The following is a 17,247-nucleotide window of genomic DNA, read 5'->3' as shown; positions in this document are numbered from 1 at the left end:
GGGTTTCCCTGCTTGGGAAACCAATTGTCTACAAGCCCTTAATTTGTTCTCCGCGATGGCTTTATGGTAGATTTTTCGCTTCTTGTACCCTTGCTTGAGAGCATTAACTTCAGGATTAGACCAGTGCCTGCGTCGTTGAAAGGCTCCCCATGCCACATGCGTTTGTTTTCTGAGATCGGTAAGTTCCTGTGTCCACCAAGGAGTATGCACTTTCTTTCGTTTGGCAGCATATTCAGTGGCTGTGAAGAGGGATGACTGTATACGCAAGAGGTATTGAAGGCAGGATATTTCCATTGTGTAATAACACAACCTTAAGGCTAACCTTAGAAGCTTTTATAAATAGCCGCCATTCTTCGGGAACGTGCCTCATTTTCATTGCTGCCATTAGATCATCAACATCCTTACAAACAGTGACTTTACCCACTGTTTGATAGAATTTATTAGTCCGTTCTTATTTCGAGTACGTAATGTCACTTTCACAGAATGATCTAGAAGATTCCACTGCTGTAGCCTCGAGGCCAAAAGCTCTGCCTTATTCTTCGGCAGTTCGAGATCCTGATGAGGTCATTAAGCTCATTTTCTGTGATCTTATGTGGTTCAGAAGGATAAAGGTTTGGACTAAATGGTGGATCCTTTGACATAGACGGCTACTGTACTTATTCGTGTATATCAAGTTGATGTTCATCAGTGTCTTCATCTTCATCAAAGTGTAAAGAAAAACGGTCGGGTGATTCAGGAATAGGTAGTACTTCACCGTGAGGCACGGGGCTAATTGCATGTGGTATATTTGGGTATGTCACTGTCCATTTTTTCTTCATTGTCATCCCTTTTCTGTTAAGAGGCACCATGTAGAAGTAACAGTCTGCGACGTGATTTGTTGGCTCCCTCCATCTCATGGGCACTGCCAAAGGCATAAAACGTCCCTTTCGATTCACCCACGCGTTGAGTTTTGGTGAACAAGTAGTGCAGCATATATGTGTGGAGCCCAGTTCTTGTCCTCGTCGCCTTTACACCCAAAGTAGAAGAAGTAGGCCTTTTTTATGGCTCTAGTTAAGGGACGCTTTCTTGAAGCTAACATGACTTCTCAACATACGTAATAGAAGTCATCCGAACTATTCACACAATTACGAGGCATATTAATCTTACACGACACAAATACTGCGCAAAAAGTAGGAATCTCACAGAGAACAACCGTTAACTGAGAACAAATCGCCCAGTGCCTAGCCGTATTCGAGGATTACTGCATAGATTTTAAGACAAATTTGAGGCGCCAACAACTTACCACGTGAAGCAGAGCGATGCGACAGTTGCCGATCACGTGAGAAGAGCGTGGTGCTACTGAAACTGCAGTGTGCCATGTGTTTTGCGGAGAGCCTTAGTTGATAATGTAGAGTAAATCGTTAATATGAGACCCCAACGGTAATTCAAAAACAAAAGCCAGTCGATGAATTTTAATGTGATTTTCGTATTCAGCAGCATAAAATGAATCAAGATTTTCGTTTTCTTAATAGTTTACGTGTTGACCAGCGTAATCGTAGCACACTTAATGCTGATGTGAGGTAGTGGTCTAAACGCGAGGGTTATCGAGGAATAGACATTGTGAATGCATAGGAGTAATGGGAGATTATTATATAAATTTGTTTTTATAAAAGGAGAAAATTGGGATTACAGAGAAGAATCTTAGGTGGATCAGCGACCGGCTCTAAAGATGGGCAGCAGAGGGTAGAGTCGTAAATGGGCATTCTTCAGAGTGGAACAGCATAGCAAGTGTAGTCCTTCAGAGATCTTTGTGATTCTTCTCTTGTTTCTGATCTTCCTTAATAGTGATGAGGGAGTATGCAGGAAGTTTCAAAGTTTGCTGATGATCTTAAAGTTTGGGAAGGTTAATGACATGAAACAGGCTATATTACTACAAAACGGATTACCTCCTTTTAGAAATATGATCTGAAAAAATGGCAGCTGAGTTTTAATGCTTTTAAACGTAAACTGTTGCATTGGGGAGGAGTAATCCAAAAAATTGGTGGAGAGGGAGCAGGAATTAAAGAAGGTTCAGGACGAAAAAAGATTGGGATATACGATACAAACAAATATGAAGTTTTGCTATGCAGTATAAACAGGCTGCAAGGAAGGTGCATGGCGTCCGAGCTGTGATTTATAACCTTTTAAGTAGGGGAAGGATATCATTATTTCTTTATACCATATAAGACAATGATTATGACGCTCTTGGAACAATGTATGTAGGTCGTCGCACCTAAAAAAAATAGAACACTTACAGAGAGGAAGATTGATTGCTAAGAAGGAAGATTGATTTTAAAAAAGATTTCTTACAGAGAGGAAGATTGATTTCAAAGAAGGAAGATTGATTGCTAATTAGCTGTCCATGTGAGAACGGCTTGGGAGGCGCGAACTGCAAAATTTGACAATGATTATAATCACTGTCTCCCCCGTACCGGTTGGAAAAGATCTGAGTTCGAATCCGGTGAATGACGAGAGGAATTTTTATGGGCTTTTATCACAACATCGCTGAGTTAGTCAGTGTCAGGCGAGTATTGTATTACATGTTTGTTTGGTTTTTTTCCTCCCTGGAACTCGGCTTTTTTTCCAGCAGTCAGCCGACCGAAAAATACACTCAATTATAGACAAAATATACTTACATCTCATAGTCTTAGTTGCTTTGTCTCTTAACACTCACCTAAGCAAAACTTAGCAGCTAGGCACCCATATTGGGGATTGAGATTAACATGACCGTAAAGAGGATGAGTGAAATGAATGGGGAAGTTATATTTTCATTGGTGGGCTACTTAAGAACTGTGTGACACAAATATAAAACCTATGATGCACAAATGTATAATATTTCATGAAGTTTATGCCGCACTTCATTAGCATAAGTTACCCTCCAGATTGGTAGAGGTGACAGGTTTGGTACAGTTCAAGAGAACTTAATGGTGACTTTTGTCGGTAGTTTTTTTTTGGCGGATGTCGAAAAAGTCTGTTAGTAATTCAACTAAAAGATGCCAGTAATTCAAGGGCACAATAATAATAACATTAGGACCATTTATTAAACTAATCGATCTACATGACGTATTTTTATGGAAGATACCATTGAAAGAGATAGACAGAAAATTACACTTCAGTACGTTAATCTAGAGTAATTCCGAAATTTAAAGTATGGCTTAAGTTGCATTATCTAGATATATGAGGTAATTTAAGGACGGCTAATCTGCTGGGTTTATGAACTTGGATACTACTTTTATAAATAATTATTTATTTTGTACAATTATGATCTGTACAACGGGATTTCAGAATTTTAACCCTGAAAACATGAAATAATTTTTTTTCAAAACTTTTGTCAGTGACAGTTTTCTGAGAGACCTCTCTCCCCTAAGAATGGAGAGAGGTCTCTCGGCCGATCACTGCATTCAATGAATTGAATTCAAAAATTGGCTGCTCAAGCAACCACTTTTTGAATTGAATTCAAAAATTGGCTGCTCAAGCAACCACTTTTTGACGGCAATCCACTGACCTGGAGTTGTTACAGTCCATTAATATAATCTACCAGTTGATACTTCAGGAAATGATAGGTCTTCTTATAACTTTGTTATAATCGGAACTTCACGGTGACCAAGCTTTTCATCTTTAAGTATGATATGATTATTTGATTTTATGAATTTGTCTTTAAATGCCTGGTTTTTGGTCACATTTAAACTTATATTTACGGGATTTGAATCTATTCTACTCTTCTCATAGTTAAGGAACAATGAAGCTCACTCGAACGATGAGGCGGGGGGGGGAGGGGTTATGTTCACAAATCATTCACAACCAGCCAATTCAAAAATCACAATCGATACAATTTCATTCTCTAAGAAATCCTATATTTGATTATTTTATGCGCTTTTTTTTATTATTTTTTACAGTTCTGCTAACTTTAAAAGTTAGCGAGTTAAGTAAGTCTTTTCAGTCATCTCTGAATATTTCTATATTGGAAGTGCAGATTTTCTGGTATTAAAGTCCGGGTATCTTTCTTTCAATTCTTTTTCTACCGTAAAATGACTTTAAAAACTAGTGAGTTTTTTTTTTTTTTTTTTTTTCGTACTGCCAACGTACAAGAATATGTTATATCAATCGATATCATGCCAAGAACAGAAGAAAATCTGATACGATTCCTCTCAATTTAAGATCGATAATGCTGGAAAACAGAATACGCTATTCTGTAGAAAGAGGTCACCTATGTTATTTGCTTTGGGGTTTTTTTTTTCCCTTCTTATACATTTACGGAAAGCGGTAAAGAAGCGCCGCATTTAGTTTTATTTAAAAAGGAATATGTGCTCTAGGATAGCGCTTCTCAAATCTAATTAATCCACCTAACTTTATGAAATTTCTCGTGTATCCCCTATAAATCATATCTCAATACGGTATATTGTATTTAGGTGCATCCTAACAATCATTATTTTTATGTACTATTTCAAATAATAATAATAAAAATAATAATTTGATTTGACTCAGTATTTTCATACTGAGTCAATTGGCCTAACTTGACTCTTATTATTATGTCTTCTATTGCTCATTGAGGTCTATCAGGCCCCCTTCCTCCTTCTTTCCGGGAAATTGTCAGTCTCTCCACAGCTGATTTCGGGTGGTGTTGGCGGCTCTTGGTCACCATTGTCTTTGTCTTTCTCATGATGTACTCCAGCTCGGTGTTAGTCCAATCTATGACCCCGAAGGAGTATGTTGGCACTCGTACTGCATAGGTGTTTATGGCTTTAAATGTGTTCCCTCCGTTCAGCTTTGCTTTCAGCAGGCTTCTGAGTCTCTGATGGTATTTTTCAGTCAGACAGGCCTTAATTTCCTTGTGCTGTAACTGCTGAGCATGCATCATCCCCAAGTATTTGTAGGCTTCTCCCTCTGCCATGGATTCGATATCTTTACCAGTGTGCAGATGGTAGTTTCGGTTGACTAATTTTCCCTGGTGAAATCCATGTGTCTTGAATTTGTCTAGACAAAATTCCATTCTAATATCATTGCTGAATTCTTCGGTAATCTGGAGTAGTTGCTGGAGATGCTTCTCTGTTCCCGCGTAGAGCTTGATATCATCCATATTCATCAGGTGGGTGAGGGTGTACAGGTTCTTCCTTCCTTCTTTGAGGTTATCCATACTTGCTGAGCATGGTGGATAGTGGGTTAAGTGCTAGACAGAACAACAACATGTTTTTTTCAGGGAGATGCGCTCAGGGCATCTCCCTGAAAGATTCCTCTCCTGATGGCAATTGGCCTGGTTGTGATGTTGTCGACCTTAATGGTGGTACTCCATTTCGCCATCGTTTCTCCTAAGAAGTTTGTCATTATCGGATTGACTTTGTAGATGTTCAGCGCCTCTATTAGCCAGCTATAAGGCACGGAGTCGAAGGCCTTGCGGTAATCGATGTAGGCTGTGTACATGTTGCGACACTTCTTGTAGGCTTGCTCCATAACCGCGGCATCTATGGTTAATTGCCCCTTGCATCCTTTGCTAAGCCGCTTGCATCCTTTCTGCTGTTCGGCCACTATTTTATGGCTCTCCAAGTGGTCTGATATCTTCCTGGTTATGCAGCTGGTCAGGATCTTGTACAGTGTTGGGAGGCAGGTGATTGGCCTATATTTCGCCGGGTTTCTTGTATCTTCGTCTTTGGCCTTCAGATATCTGACTTCAGATATCTGTTCTTGGAGTTCTCCAGTTTTGAGAATTCTTGATCGTCTGTTTTACTTCTTCCCGAATTTCCCACTCTCTCATTTCTTGTAAGTCCTTGGTTTTCTTGCGTTTTAGTTCTATCCAGGTAACTCGGCTGTTATGTCTCACTTCCCTGCTCCATATGTTTCCCCAGAACTTCTCAATCATTTTCTTCTCGGGTGGTCCGTTCCCTTCTTTCCCATCTTCTCCGAGACTCCTGTTTAAGCCTCTTTGGTCCTCATCGAAGATTCCGTTGTTTATTTTCCTCTGGGAGCTCTCTTTGTATCGGCGTAGTCTCTTGCTGAGTGCAAGGAGGTTCTGCTTCAATGTGTCCAAGTACTCTCCTATTCTATGATTTTTTGTCTCATGTTTGTTGTGGATCCTGTCCTCTTGAGGATGCTCTTCACTTTTCCAATTAATTTCTTACTCCTATTGCTCCGTTCATACTGAGTCAATTGGCCTAACTTGACTCTTAATTCTTCTATCTTTCGCTGAAGTCTTCTTTCCCAAGCTGGCGGTTCTTTCTGTTTTCGGTTCTTCTGCTGCTGGTCTCTCGTTTCTCTTTCATTAATCCTAGAGGCTGCTACGGCAGCACAACACACGGCTGTTTTGATAGCTTCCAGTGTTACATCATTGTTGTCAAGGTAATGCGATATTATTTGCCGATTGAGGTGGTCTGTGACTCTCCACGAGGCTCTATTCGGTCTCTGCTTCGGTCTCATGTGAGTCTTTGTGAGGTTCATTCCTTCGAATTCTGTTAGGGCCTTCTTTCACTCGACCTCTATTCTAGATATCATGACCTTGTCTCTTTCCACTTCAGCTGCTGTGGGTTGTATTTCTCCTTACTCTTCCTCCTCTGGTTCGGCGGTGGTATGTTCTTCCTCCTCCGGTTCCGTATTCTTTATCTCCGTATTCCAGCAATCAGTTATTTTCTGGCTGAAAGCAAATTTTCACACATCTGTCCTGCAGTCATCCTTTATTCAATTTATGACTTCTCCTGCGTGTCTAAGGATGCCATCAGCATTAATTTACCCAATCTATTTAAAGCCTTAAAACTCCTCAACCAGTTCCCCTCGAAGGTGCCTGGTTTCCAAGCGCTGAAATTTGCATGATTGAAGTTTTTCATGGTAAGAGTGGTGAAGGGGTTCACAATATGAGATGTCGCATAATGATGGCATTTATGCAATCTTTGTTTGCTTTTATTATACGTATAGACTAGTATAACATGACGTTAAAGCACTAATACTACTTTAATTGTTTGTATTTTCCTTGACTTTAATCTTTTTCTTTAAACTGCGCATGAAGGATAAGAGAAGCTTAAAAAACAATACAATTACATGAAATAGCAATGTAAACAAATGACAACATTGACAACAGCGTATAAAATTAATATAAATACCACAGTTTAAAAACTGACAGAGTACACAACCGCATCACGCATCATGGCTTTAGTTGCTTTAGCTTAAAAACATCAACAGTAGTTTAAACATATAATTAAATAAACATAAGTAATAAGATGTAAAAAATAAATACCACATGATTGAGATTGTGATTGAGAAACAGAACATGGTTATAAAGCAAATTCAGAGCTCTTTGAAGATTTGGTAGGTGATAGGTATCTAGTTTTTAAGAGGTAGATATAAATACAATATGGATATTAGCAACAGGCTCTGCCGCCATGAAATATTAATTTGATTTTTTTAATAAGTGCCCAGAAGGTTGCCGTTTGGAAAATTGTCAAAACGACTCCGTGAAGCCAGAAATTTCCGAGCAAAACCATAATTGTGTCAAAAACCAACTATTTTGACTTACAGATCATGTATAAGAAGTAGCTGTTGCAAAATCAGCTTACAGAATGATGATAGAAGTAAATCAAATAAAATTACATTAAGTTAAATAAAATAAATATTGGAGTTAGCTTAGCCAGCGCCAGCCACGCACATATTCACCTTTCACCCTCCGATAGAATAGCAGAAAACGAAGAGATAACAAAGTTACAGGGGAAAAAATTTCCTACCAAGTCGGACTGTTCCACCATCAGTGGAACAGTTCGACTTGATTACATCAGTGGTTTGTTATCAATAGTATACATCATCAGTGGTTCGTTATCAATAGTATACATCATTAGTGGCTAATTAGTATGCAGAAATTGTAGAGACTGGGGAAGCAGAAGATACTGTGGATGCCGTGGCTATTTGCATAGCTGTTAGAGGTGGGAAGAACAGAACAAGTTGAGGAGGCAGCAGAACTGGATGCAGAGGAGGTGACGGAGACAGTGGGGGCGAGAAGACGGTGACGACGAGTGAAAATATTGAGTGTGATATTTTGAAGATGAAGGATGTTATCTTTGGAATTAAGGACCTCAATTTCATTGCCAGGAGCCAGAACGCCAGTGAAGGGAAAAAGTTGTTGACCAAGATTAAACAAAAAATAAAGAACACGTTTCCAATCTTCAGATTTACCATATAAACAGTAAGGAGAAATGGAGAGCTTGAAACCTGCGAGTTTTAGATTAAAAGATCCAAGGCCTGTAATAACATATGATTTGTAAAGACTAGGTAAAAACCAGAGGGTTATATTTGAAGTAACAAAAGTGACCTGGGGTATGAACTTACGTGTTACAGAGCCTTTGGTGGAATCCGACCAGCGAAGTTGCCATGTACAAATTTTGTATAAAGGAAGTTCAGACATATAGGTTTTCATCCTTGGGATCAGTATAAATGTCTACAGTAAGATCCGGAAAACTGACGGAGACATTATGACGAATGCAAATACAAAGACCTCGATAAGCAAAAAAGCGATCCAAAGGCAGTACCCATTGTGACCCGAAGGACAATAGTTGAAACTGTCCGACAGGTCTTACAACCACGACGATTTTAATTGTGTGAAGTATGAAGTATTAAGAATTTTATTACTACTATTCAGATGAACTCAGTAAATAAGTTCGTGTTGTATGTCTTGATTTATATTAAAACAACCTAGACTTACAGAGCCCAAACTTATTTAGTGCATACTAGGCGTTTCATATCCTATACATGGCATATAATATATCCGATGTATGGAATACAAAAAAACTAACTATAACTATAAGGTGATACATTTGTACCATGGTACATTTGTACCATGGTACATTTGTACCATGCTAACTTCTTCATTAGCATGGTACAAATGCACAAACTTCACTTTCTAACGACAGTATATTATGATTGTTTATTTCTGAGATCATAATTACATTTCCTCCTTATATATACATTTTTTATTTATTTCTCTGTAATAGTGTTACAATCCCGGGCCATCAGGACACTTTAGGAAGTACCCTTGTCAACGACTCATTAGGACCCTGGCAAGCATTTGGAGTGGAATTTGTGCTAACCTTTATTGTTGTCTTCACCATGTATGCTACAACAGACCCGAATCGGAAATCTCTAGGAAGTGATGCCCTAGCGGTAGGGATTGCATATTTGGCCTGTACACTGACAGGGGTAAGTAACGCAATTATTTGTGAACTTTAAATAATAATAATAATAACAGACCTTTTGCGATGTAGTTATATCTATCGACCAAATTCGAGCACAGGATAAAAACGTAAACTTCTAAACTGGAACATACTTCCCCATTCGAGAGAAAGTTTACTTTTTAAAGTTCAAAAGCGTTCCGGTTGTTAAATTTTGCAACAAAAACGGAAAAAAAAAAAAAAAGTTTTCAGTGATCTTTAAGATGTTCATTGCCGATTACATATTTGAACATTAATCAATTAAGTAATTAATCAAAGCGAGGTGTCCGAATGTCAGAACCAATTAAAATTGGTGTGTTATATTGGCATGTATTACCTAAACGTATGACAAAATCATTTCAATCCAAATAATTTAGAGAATTATTAAAGTCTACGGATGCAGGACAGTATAAAGATAGCAGATAAAAGGAAAGAGAATAGTAAGTGATCGAGACACAGGTGGCAAACGTAGAGCAAAGCCAGTTAAGGATGTTTGCACCAATGTTTTGGTTAAATATTGCACTGAATTACACTGCTCGGATCCACAGAGACCGGCTGAACAACTCTGTGGCATCTCGGCTCACAGCTGACCGTGGGAATAGCAGAAGGCAGATTCTTATTATTTTTTTTTTCACATTTACTCAACTATTCAGCACAAAAAGCAAAAAAATAACTTTGTATGGGATCCCATAAAATGTTGGTTGCAAAGTTTCATCCCAAGCTACGCATGGGATCCCATGAAATGTTGGTTGCAAAGTTTCATCCCAAACTACGCACTGTATGCCTTCATTTATCAAATTCTGTTATGTTTTTCCTTTGCTTTTTACAAGACAGTCTGAAAGTGTGTCAGGTTTATTTATTCAGCACAGTGCACCACGAAAGTTATAAACACAGAAATAAACATGTCTTTACGTGGATTGTACAAAGTAAAAGAGCACAGAGAAATCACGTCTCCTAATGGTCTGCTGCTCACCTTTATGCTAATACATCTTGCACCCTAGTTTCTTGACACTTCCTTTGGATTTCCTGGTGGAGATCATACTTTTTAATAATAAAAAAGATGACATCATTTTTGCATGTTTTATCAAAAACATAAAGAAGACGACGTTTTACTCTTATTAAACGTTTATTACTAAAGGCCACGTAATTAGCCAGATCCTAAAACCATTGTAGGCTTGCGTTGTTATTGACAGATTTTGTCTGCATGGCGACTAGGCCTTCAGTTGAGTTAATACGATAGAATACAAGAAATAGCATACTATTTAGCAGTCACGTAGCCTTGAACCACGGTCACTCAAAGCGCAAGTACCTATGCACCCTCGCACTTGTCCACCCGGCTACGACCGCCTGTTTCTTATGATCTACTAATGACAACCAAAACTACTGCAACTTGATTTTTTATTTATTGTTATTTTTGTTTTATATTTTATGATGCTATCTTCGTGTAAAATTATTCAAAATAGTTTCTTGGTAGTTCTAATGAGGATGGGAGAAGTGGGGTGGTTTGTGATGTCATTTCGTATATTTATGATGTGTTTAATAGGGGGAATATTTTAGACAATTTGACACATTTTCTCCATCATTGAAAAAAAGTCAAACTGCCATCACTTCCAATAGTAATTTAATTCACTGTAGGCATATTGCGATTTTGTCGATCTTTGTTTCTAAGCCACGTTGCCAAGTTCCGCAATACCCGGATTACTGGTTAATTAGGTTTATCTTCTTCTCCCATATAGATAACGCGAGTAATCAGCGTGTAGAACAGAACATTAACTGGTGACCCTGTGGGTTTACGGAATGACCGTTGTTATAGAACCAGGCCGCATTCCTGATGCAGTAACATTTAGACAGCTAGAAATTCTCCTCAGCCTCTGTAACTGATGCTAGATGAAAGAAAGCGGTCATGTGGTTAATTTTGGTCCATGACCTCCATTTGCAGCAAACTAAAAAATTCATCAATCCATTTCGTTCACTTTGTTTAGTGTATCTCTGTCTCAGTTCCCTCTCCCCTTCATACTTTTGTTTTACAGTTTATTCATATACTGTATTAAGCAAAGTGATGCTGAACAATAACTGTATATAATGAATCAGCAAGGTTTTTAATTTCATATTGCGAAATATATTAGAAATAATGATAATAAATAATAAATGGAAAAGGTGACACAAGAAGACAGCTTTTAGTACTGTATTTGATGGAATTTCTTTAATGTTTCTTTTTTTAATTGCTGCTGAACAAATAAGATATGCTAATTAAAATTATAGTCCAATAGGCTACTAGTCACTGTTTCCTATTAAATAATAATATAAAATCGCTTAACTTTCTTTTAAAGTGATTTGTCTGTACTATCTGGTTGGTGAAATTCTCATAGAAAAATTAAAAGTAAATCATTGAAAACTGTTTAGAAAGACTTTACTTATAGAGAAATGCATTTCAACTATATGCAACCACTTAAACTCGAAAATCCCTTTCGCTTTTATTTTCCATTACGGGAATACAAGAGAACAGCAGTTTAAATACAGTTTAGGAAGAGTAAAGTGAACAGACAATCCCCACTTGATTGGGCAATGGTAACTTAATTTTATCTAAGCACCAGACTCCCCGGAATTTCACTGGTGGCTTAGCATTTTACGTTATGTCTATCTGCTGATTTGAATTTAATGGCCTTCGGAAAGCACAATTTGTGGTCATTATTTTATTTTATTAAAATTACTGCATTGTCTAACTTTGGCTAATGAGAAAAATTTCTTGTGTGCATTGAGAGCTTCATTTTCCCTCCTCCCATTTTTCACCCTGTACCAGAGGTACCCAAACTTTCTCGGTTCACGGCGCCATTAGTGTCTCAGTAATTTTTTCACGGCGCCAAAAGAAATATCTAACAGTTCCGTTTATTAAGTAATTAGGTCCAAACAACTTAACTTAATAAGTAATATTGAAACTGTGAACTACCTCGAGCTAGTAGTTCGCGCGGTGGCCGACAGATGTCGAATATCGCTGTGTTTCCCTCGAAAATTTAAAATATCCCGCAGCAGCGCCCCTGTGAGTTCTCTGCGGCGCTCAGTTTAAGAACCGTTGCCCTGTGCTATTATTATTATCTCTCTGTATATTAAAAAAGTTTTCGTCCTAGTGATATTTATTCGAGCCAGTGGGAATAGAGGGCGAAGCAATTACGTCACTACAAATGCAATTAATTATTCACAACTGCCTCCATAACGTTCATCAACCTCGTGCATGTGGTTCTCTGTCTAACATTTGATGTTCAATTATAACGTTTTTTGTATATTAATGAATATTGTATACAGTATTTGTAAATAGTTTAGTATTTTGTAAATATTTTAAAGATTTGTATAGTTTATAAATATTGCAACAATATTCATTTGCTTCATAACCGCATAGTGAAACTCTCTGTAGATAACTCACAACGCTGCAAAGTAATCTCGGTTGGAGTCCTGCAAGGGCAGTATTATCTGGCCTCTTGTTCATCGCCCTCATTGCTCCACTGGTAATCCTAGAGCTGAATACTCTGGTACATGTATATGCTGACGACCTAAAGATACTCACGCCAATTAAGGCAAACCAAGACCTTCTCCAAATCTCAGAAGAGCTAACCAGCGCGCCTCCGTAGCCAGGTGGGAAGGAGCAGCAGTGCGTAGCCTACGCTTCTTGATTAGACCGGGGTTCGAGCCCGTCATCACCAAATACGGAGGATGCGGAAAGGTCAGAGAATGACCACCGCATATTCCCGGAGCAATATGGCCTTAGTTGCTAATGCTCCTAAAAACTAAATAACAAACAATTGTGGGAACTTTGTATACAATTTTAACTTCTATCTACCTTGGAACCTCAATAGGCTGTTGCTTTAAATTTAAATTCTGGAACAGGGGTCCTCACTTCCCTTCCAACGTCCACAAGCTATCTGCTGCTCAATAAATTAATTCCATTTAGCCCCTTTTTTACGTCAGAAGATTCCATGTAATCAGGATTTTATTTATTTTTTTTATATATATTTCCCCTTGCCTGGATAATTCCAAATACTTGCTATAGAGCTGTGGTTTTTCTCCCCAAAGATAAGACATATGTTACCAACATAACAAAGTTTATTTCACCGTTCTAGTACATAAAAATACACACTCTAAATAATTCAAGATATCAAAATTTCTCACAGCTCTCTTTTTTTTTTACTATATATAATATAATATTCTCACCTTTCCTTTATTTCAATGAATTTATAACCATCTACAACTTTTAAACAATACAAAGTACTAACTAACATATGCAATTATATATATATATATATATATATATATATATATATATATATATATATATATATATATATATATATATATAGGTAATTACATTACTCTTTCTCTCTCCCTCTATGCACATGAACATCTAATTGGGCATATCCTTCTGAGCCTTCGGTGGGCTATACACAACTAGAGGATATTTCTCCAGAATACAGGTTATTTCGTTAACAACAGTAACAGATCTAATATATTCCTTTATTTTACACATACTTCTAACACAGATAGATAACACACTCACTCTCACTGTCTTTGTCTGTATTCTATTGTTCCCTCTTTTCTATCTTTTACAATACAGTATTCAGTTCATTATAAAGCTCCTCTAACTGTCCTATTCATTTCTCCCCCGTTTATATTTTCTTTATAATACAGTTTTTTTCGTTAGCAAAATTTTCCAAACTTACTTGCACTTTCTCTCTCTACCTGGATGGGTGTTTCCCGCTTCAGGTCTTTTCCAGCGGTCGTCTCTCTCTCTGGGCTTGGCCTTTGTTGATCCACTAGGTGCACATCTTTATACTGCTCTCTGTCGGTTCTCTCGACGCACAAGGACTTTTCTCCAGGGTTGCTGCCTTGGCCATCCGTTTGAAGCTCGATCCGATTTTATTCGCAATAGTTTCTCCCCTTTTCTATAACCAATACCCACTGAACTGTGCCATTTCTAAAACCCACCGTTTAACAATTCCCACACACCTCCAACACCATTCCCACTCCCAAAAGATTTCTCTCTCGCTCTCCAGCGATTCTTCCCTGACGTCTGGTCCCTCTTCTCTGTCTCGAACTCCTTTCTTTCACTCTCCCATCACCCTTTTGTTCATTTCTCTCCCCTTTTCTTGACTAGTCATCTTCTATTTCTCTTTCTTCATCTTTATTCTTATTCGCTCATTTCCTTTACTGTTGTCTCGGCCCATGTTCCGGTAGGTCGCGCTCCCTTTCTCGTAGCGGGGACATCCGGACGCTAAGAAATTTCTAGAACTTTCTTCTGACCATCCTTGTCCACTTACCCCTTTCGTCACGCCCCTTTTTAAGTGACCGCCCTTGAAATTTATAAGAGCGCACTTCGGTGTCGGTCTGTTTATACAGCGCTATGATACTCGATCTCGGCTTGCACTATGATCTCGGGTCTTTCCTCTTTGGAGTCCGAACCCTTTCTTGGGGCGCGTTCCTTTGTCCCTTTTTTCCGCAATGCCGCTCCCGCTCTACTTACCGTAAACAAACTGCTTCAAACTAGCACTCCTATTTTTCAGTTTCAGTTCGAACAGCCCCCCCCCCCCCCCCCGTTGCTAACGCTAATCTGCTCTCTACTGAAATGAACAACAGAGGAGCGCAAGCAAATTGTCTAATGCCGTCTGTTTAAAATATAATAATTTCCAAAATATTACAAAAATATTATTATTAGTAGTTGTAAGAATGGGTTCTTACAGGTAGTTTGACTTGACCGAGGCGCTGAAAATGCTTTTTCACAAATACTTGTACATCTTGCTTCAAACGCAGCCAGAAATTAACCGAAACGTCTTGAACGAAAGTTTCTACCCATAATCAGCTAAAATATCAAGTTTACTTTTTAAATATTTTTATTATTTGAAGGAAACTAGAATAATGGTAAGAACTATAGAGCCACTACCAAATATTTCTCTAGAGTTCCTATAGATTCACGAACCGGAGTTTGAGAAACGGTATTCCACAAGAAACTTCTATAGTGTTTTTCTCATTGCAGTGAAAGTCAAAGTTTCATTTCTGAGCAAGTCAAAATTTCATTTATGGGCACAACGATCTGTTACGCGAACTTTGACACCCTGTACTGACCTTACTCTTTAAGTCCCCCATACAATATCAGTTAAAATTTGCAGAACTGATCAAATTAACCGAAAGGAACAGTGAGTCTCTCTTGCCCAAACACGGTCATAAAAATCTGTGCATTCTTCTGTCATAGCTGCAAATGGCCATTGCTGCTAATGAAAATGGGAATACAGGAGGGCCTATTTATTTCTTGCTTGGCTTAGCATCTGCTGGTTCAAGAAGTAAAAGGAGAAAATGTATTTGGCGAAAAAGCTGGCTGTTAAAAAGATATGTGTACCCCAGTGTACTGAACTTAATTACAACAGTCAAAAGGTTATTACCAAACCACTTAAAAATGGACGAGGAAGCTTAATTTACTTTCGTGAAAAGTTAACCCCTTAATTTCCAAGAAAAATACGGGTGTAGTTTTCATTTTCTTTATCCAGAGTCGATATGCTTTCATCAGGGCCCTCGTGGGTAACACAGTTGGTAGGATCGCCGTCCTTCCCACACCGGGTAGAAAAGACCTGAGTTCGAATCCCGTCCACGAAGGGAACAATTTTTATAGTCTTTTTCACAACATGGCTGAGTTAGTTGGTCTCAGGCAGGGCAGGGCAGAATGTTTTTTTTTCTCCCGGAACTCGGGTTTTTCGTCTAGCAAAACAGAAAATTGACCTTAGAATACGCAATTTACAGACGATATACACGGAGCAACATGGCCTAAGTAGCCGATGCTCCTAAAATCCAATAACAACAACAGCTTTCACCAAAAGTGTCCTGATCTATACAAGGAGCATAGGTTCCTTAAAAGTTCTGCTTTTTTTTCCAACTCTGTGCTCTCGGAACATTTGACAACACTTGATCAGACTTGTTGAGCAGATCATTATATGTGATATACTCAAGACGCACATAATGCCTCTTGCCTGTTACTGTGAGCCAAATAGTTGATATTCCATAACATTAGATAAACCCCAACGAAGTTTTCCTCTTCTTTATACCACTAGTATCTATGTTTCTATGTCAAAGTTTAGAACAGTGTTTCTCAACCTTTTTTAATAACGCAAGCCAAATAAAGAAAGAAAACCTGTGATCTATCATTTTATGCTATATTTACAGACAGAAGAATTCATTATTTAATCACTCAATTTTTAATATCCAAATTCCGATAATATTGTTTTGTTAGTTCCAATCCTTAAGTGTTCCGTGGTTCATAATTTTCTGTTCACAATTTAATTAATGGTTTTGTAGATTATGCGTCTAGTTTTGTCTTTAGATTAATTCATAAAAACAAAGTACTTATTTTTTTTCGTTGGTTTTTTTTGACCTTCATACTTACATCTGAGAATAAATGATAGTCCACTGTCTCCAGCTCAGATGTTAAAGTTTCTTTGGGTTTTTCAAAATAAGTAACATTTTGTAGTATTTTCTTTGGCGAACGCTGTAAATTATCATTATCATTTATTTCTTTTCCTTTCGTTTTCTTTTCTGTTTTTTTATTTCAGATATTGCAATGGAAGTACCATATTCCAAACCCCAAGCCCATATTTTAGCATAAAAAATATTTGGAACTCTCTCGAGTATCTGACAAAAAAAGATCATAATATTTATTATTGACCATGTGACTAAGTTGAGAAATAAATTGACAGCTAACTTGTAAGTTTTGTTGTAAGCATTGATAGTAAAAATAGTAAACAAAAGTCGATGGCTTCTCCCCTCTTCGAAAAAAAATTTAGAAACATATGTTTTTATCATTGTGACCATTAATGATCTTGGAACAACCCGCCCATCTTCTAAAAGAGAAGCCCATATGCTGAGTGCCAATGAGGTAAAGAGCACTAGTAAAGAATAGCCAAAGTGCAATTAATCACTTTCATATCACGGAAAAGAAGATAAAAAAATAACCTAACGTCATCGGGTTGTTAATGTCATACAAGTGAAGATGTAAAATGCCCTTAGGAGTAGGTGGCAC

At 37.9% G+C, this 17,247-nt stretch overlaps 1 protein-coding gene across 1 annotated transcript in view; it reads left to right on the top strand.

The window, feature by feature from the left end:
* The window catches only part of LOC150085510 (aquaporin-like), a 409,138-nt gene that overhangs the window by 259,267 nt on the left and 132,624 nt on the right, over positions 1-17,247 (top strand). The window contains exon 2 of the mRNA XM_090374084.1: positions 8,982-9,186. Coding sequence (XP_090230210.1) covers positions 8,982-9,186 — 205 coding nt within the window. The remainder of the gene's footprint in view (positions 1-8,981; positions 9,187-17,247) is intronic.

The sequence above is a fragment of the Mastigoproctus giganteus genome, chromosome 5, assembly GCF_048544385.1.
Source record: "Mastigoproctus giganteus isolate SK-2022 chromosome 5, ASM4854438v1, whole genome shotgun sequence".
Classification (NCBI taxonomy): Eukaryota; Metazoa; Arthropoda; class Arachnida; order Uropygi; family Thelyphonidae; genus Mastigoproctus; species Mastigoproctus giganteus.
This window is presented reverse-complemented; position numbering and strand designations above follow the sequence as displayed.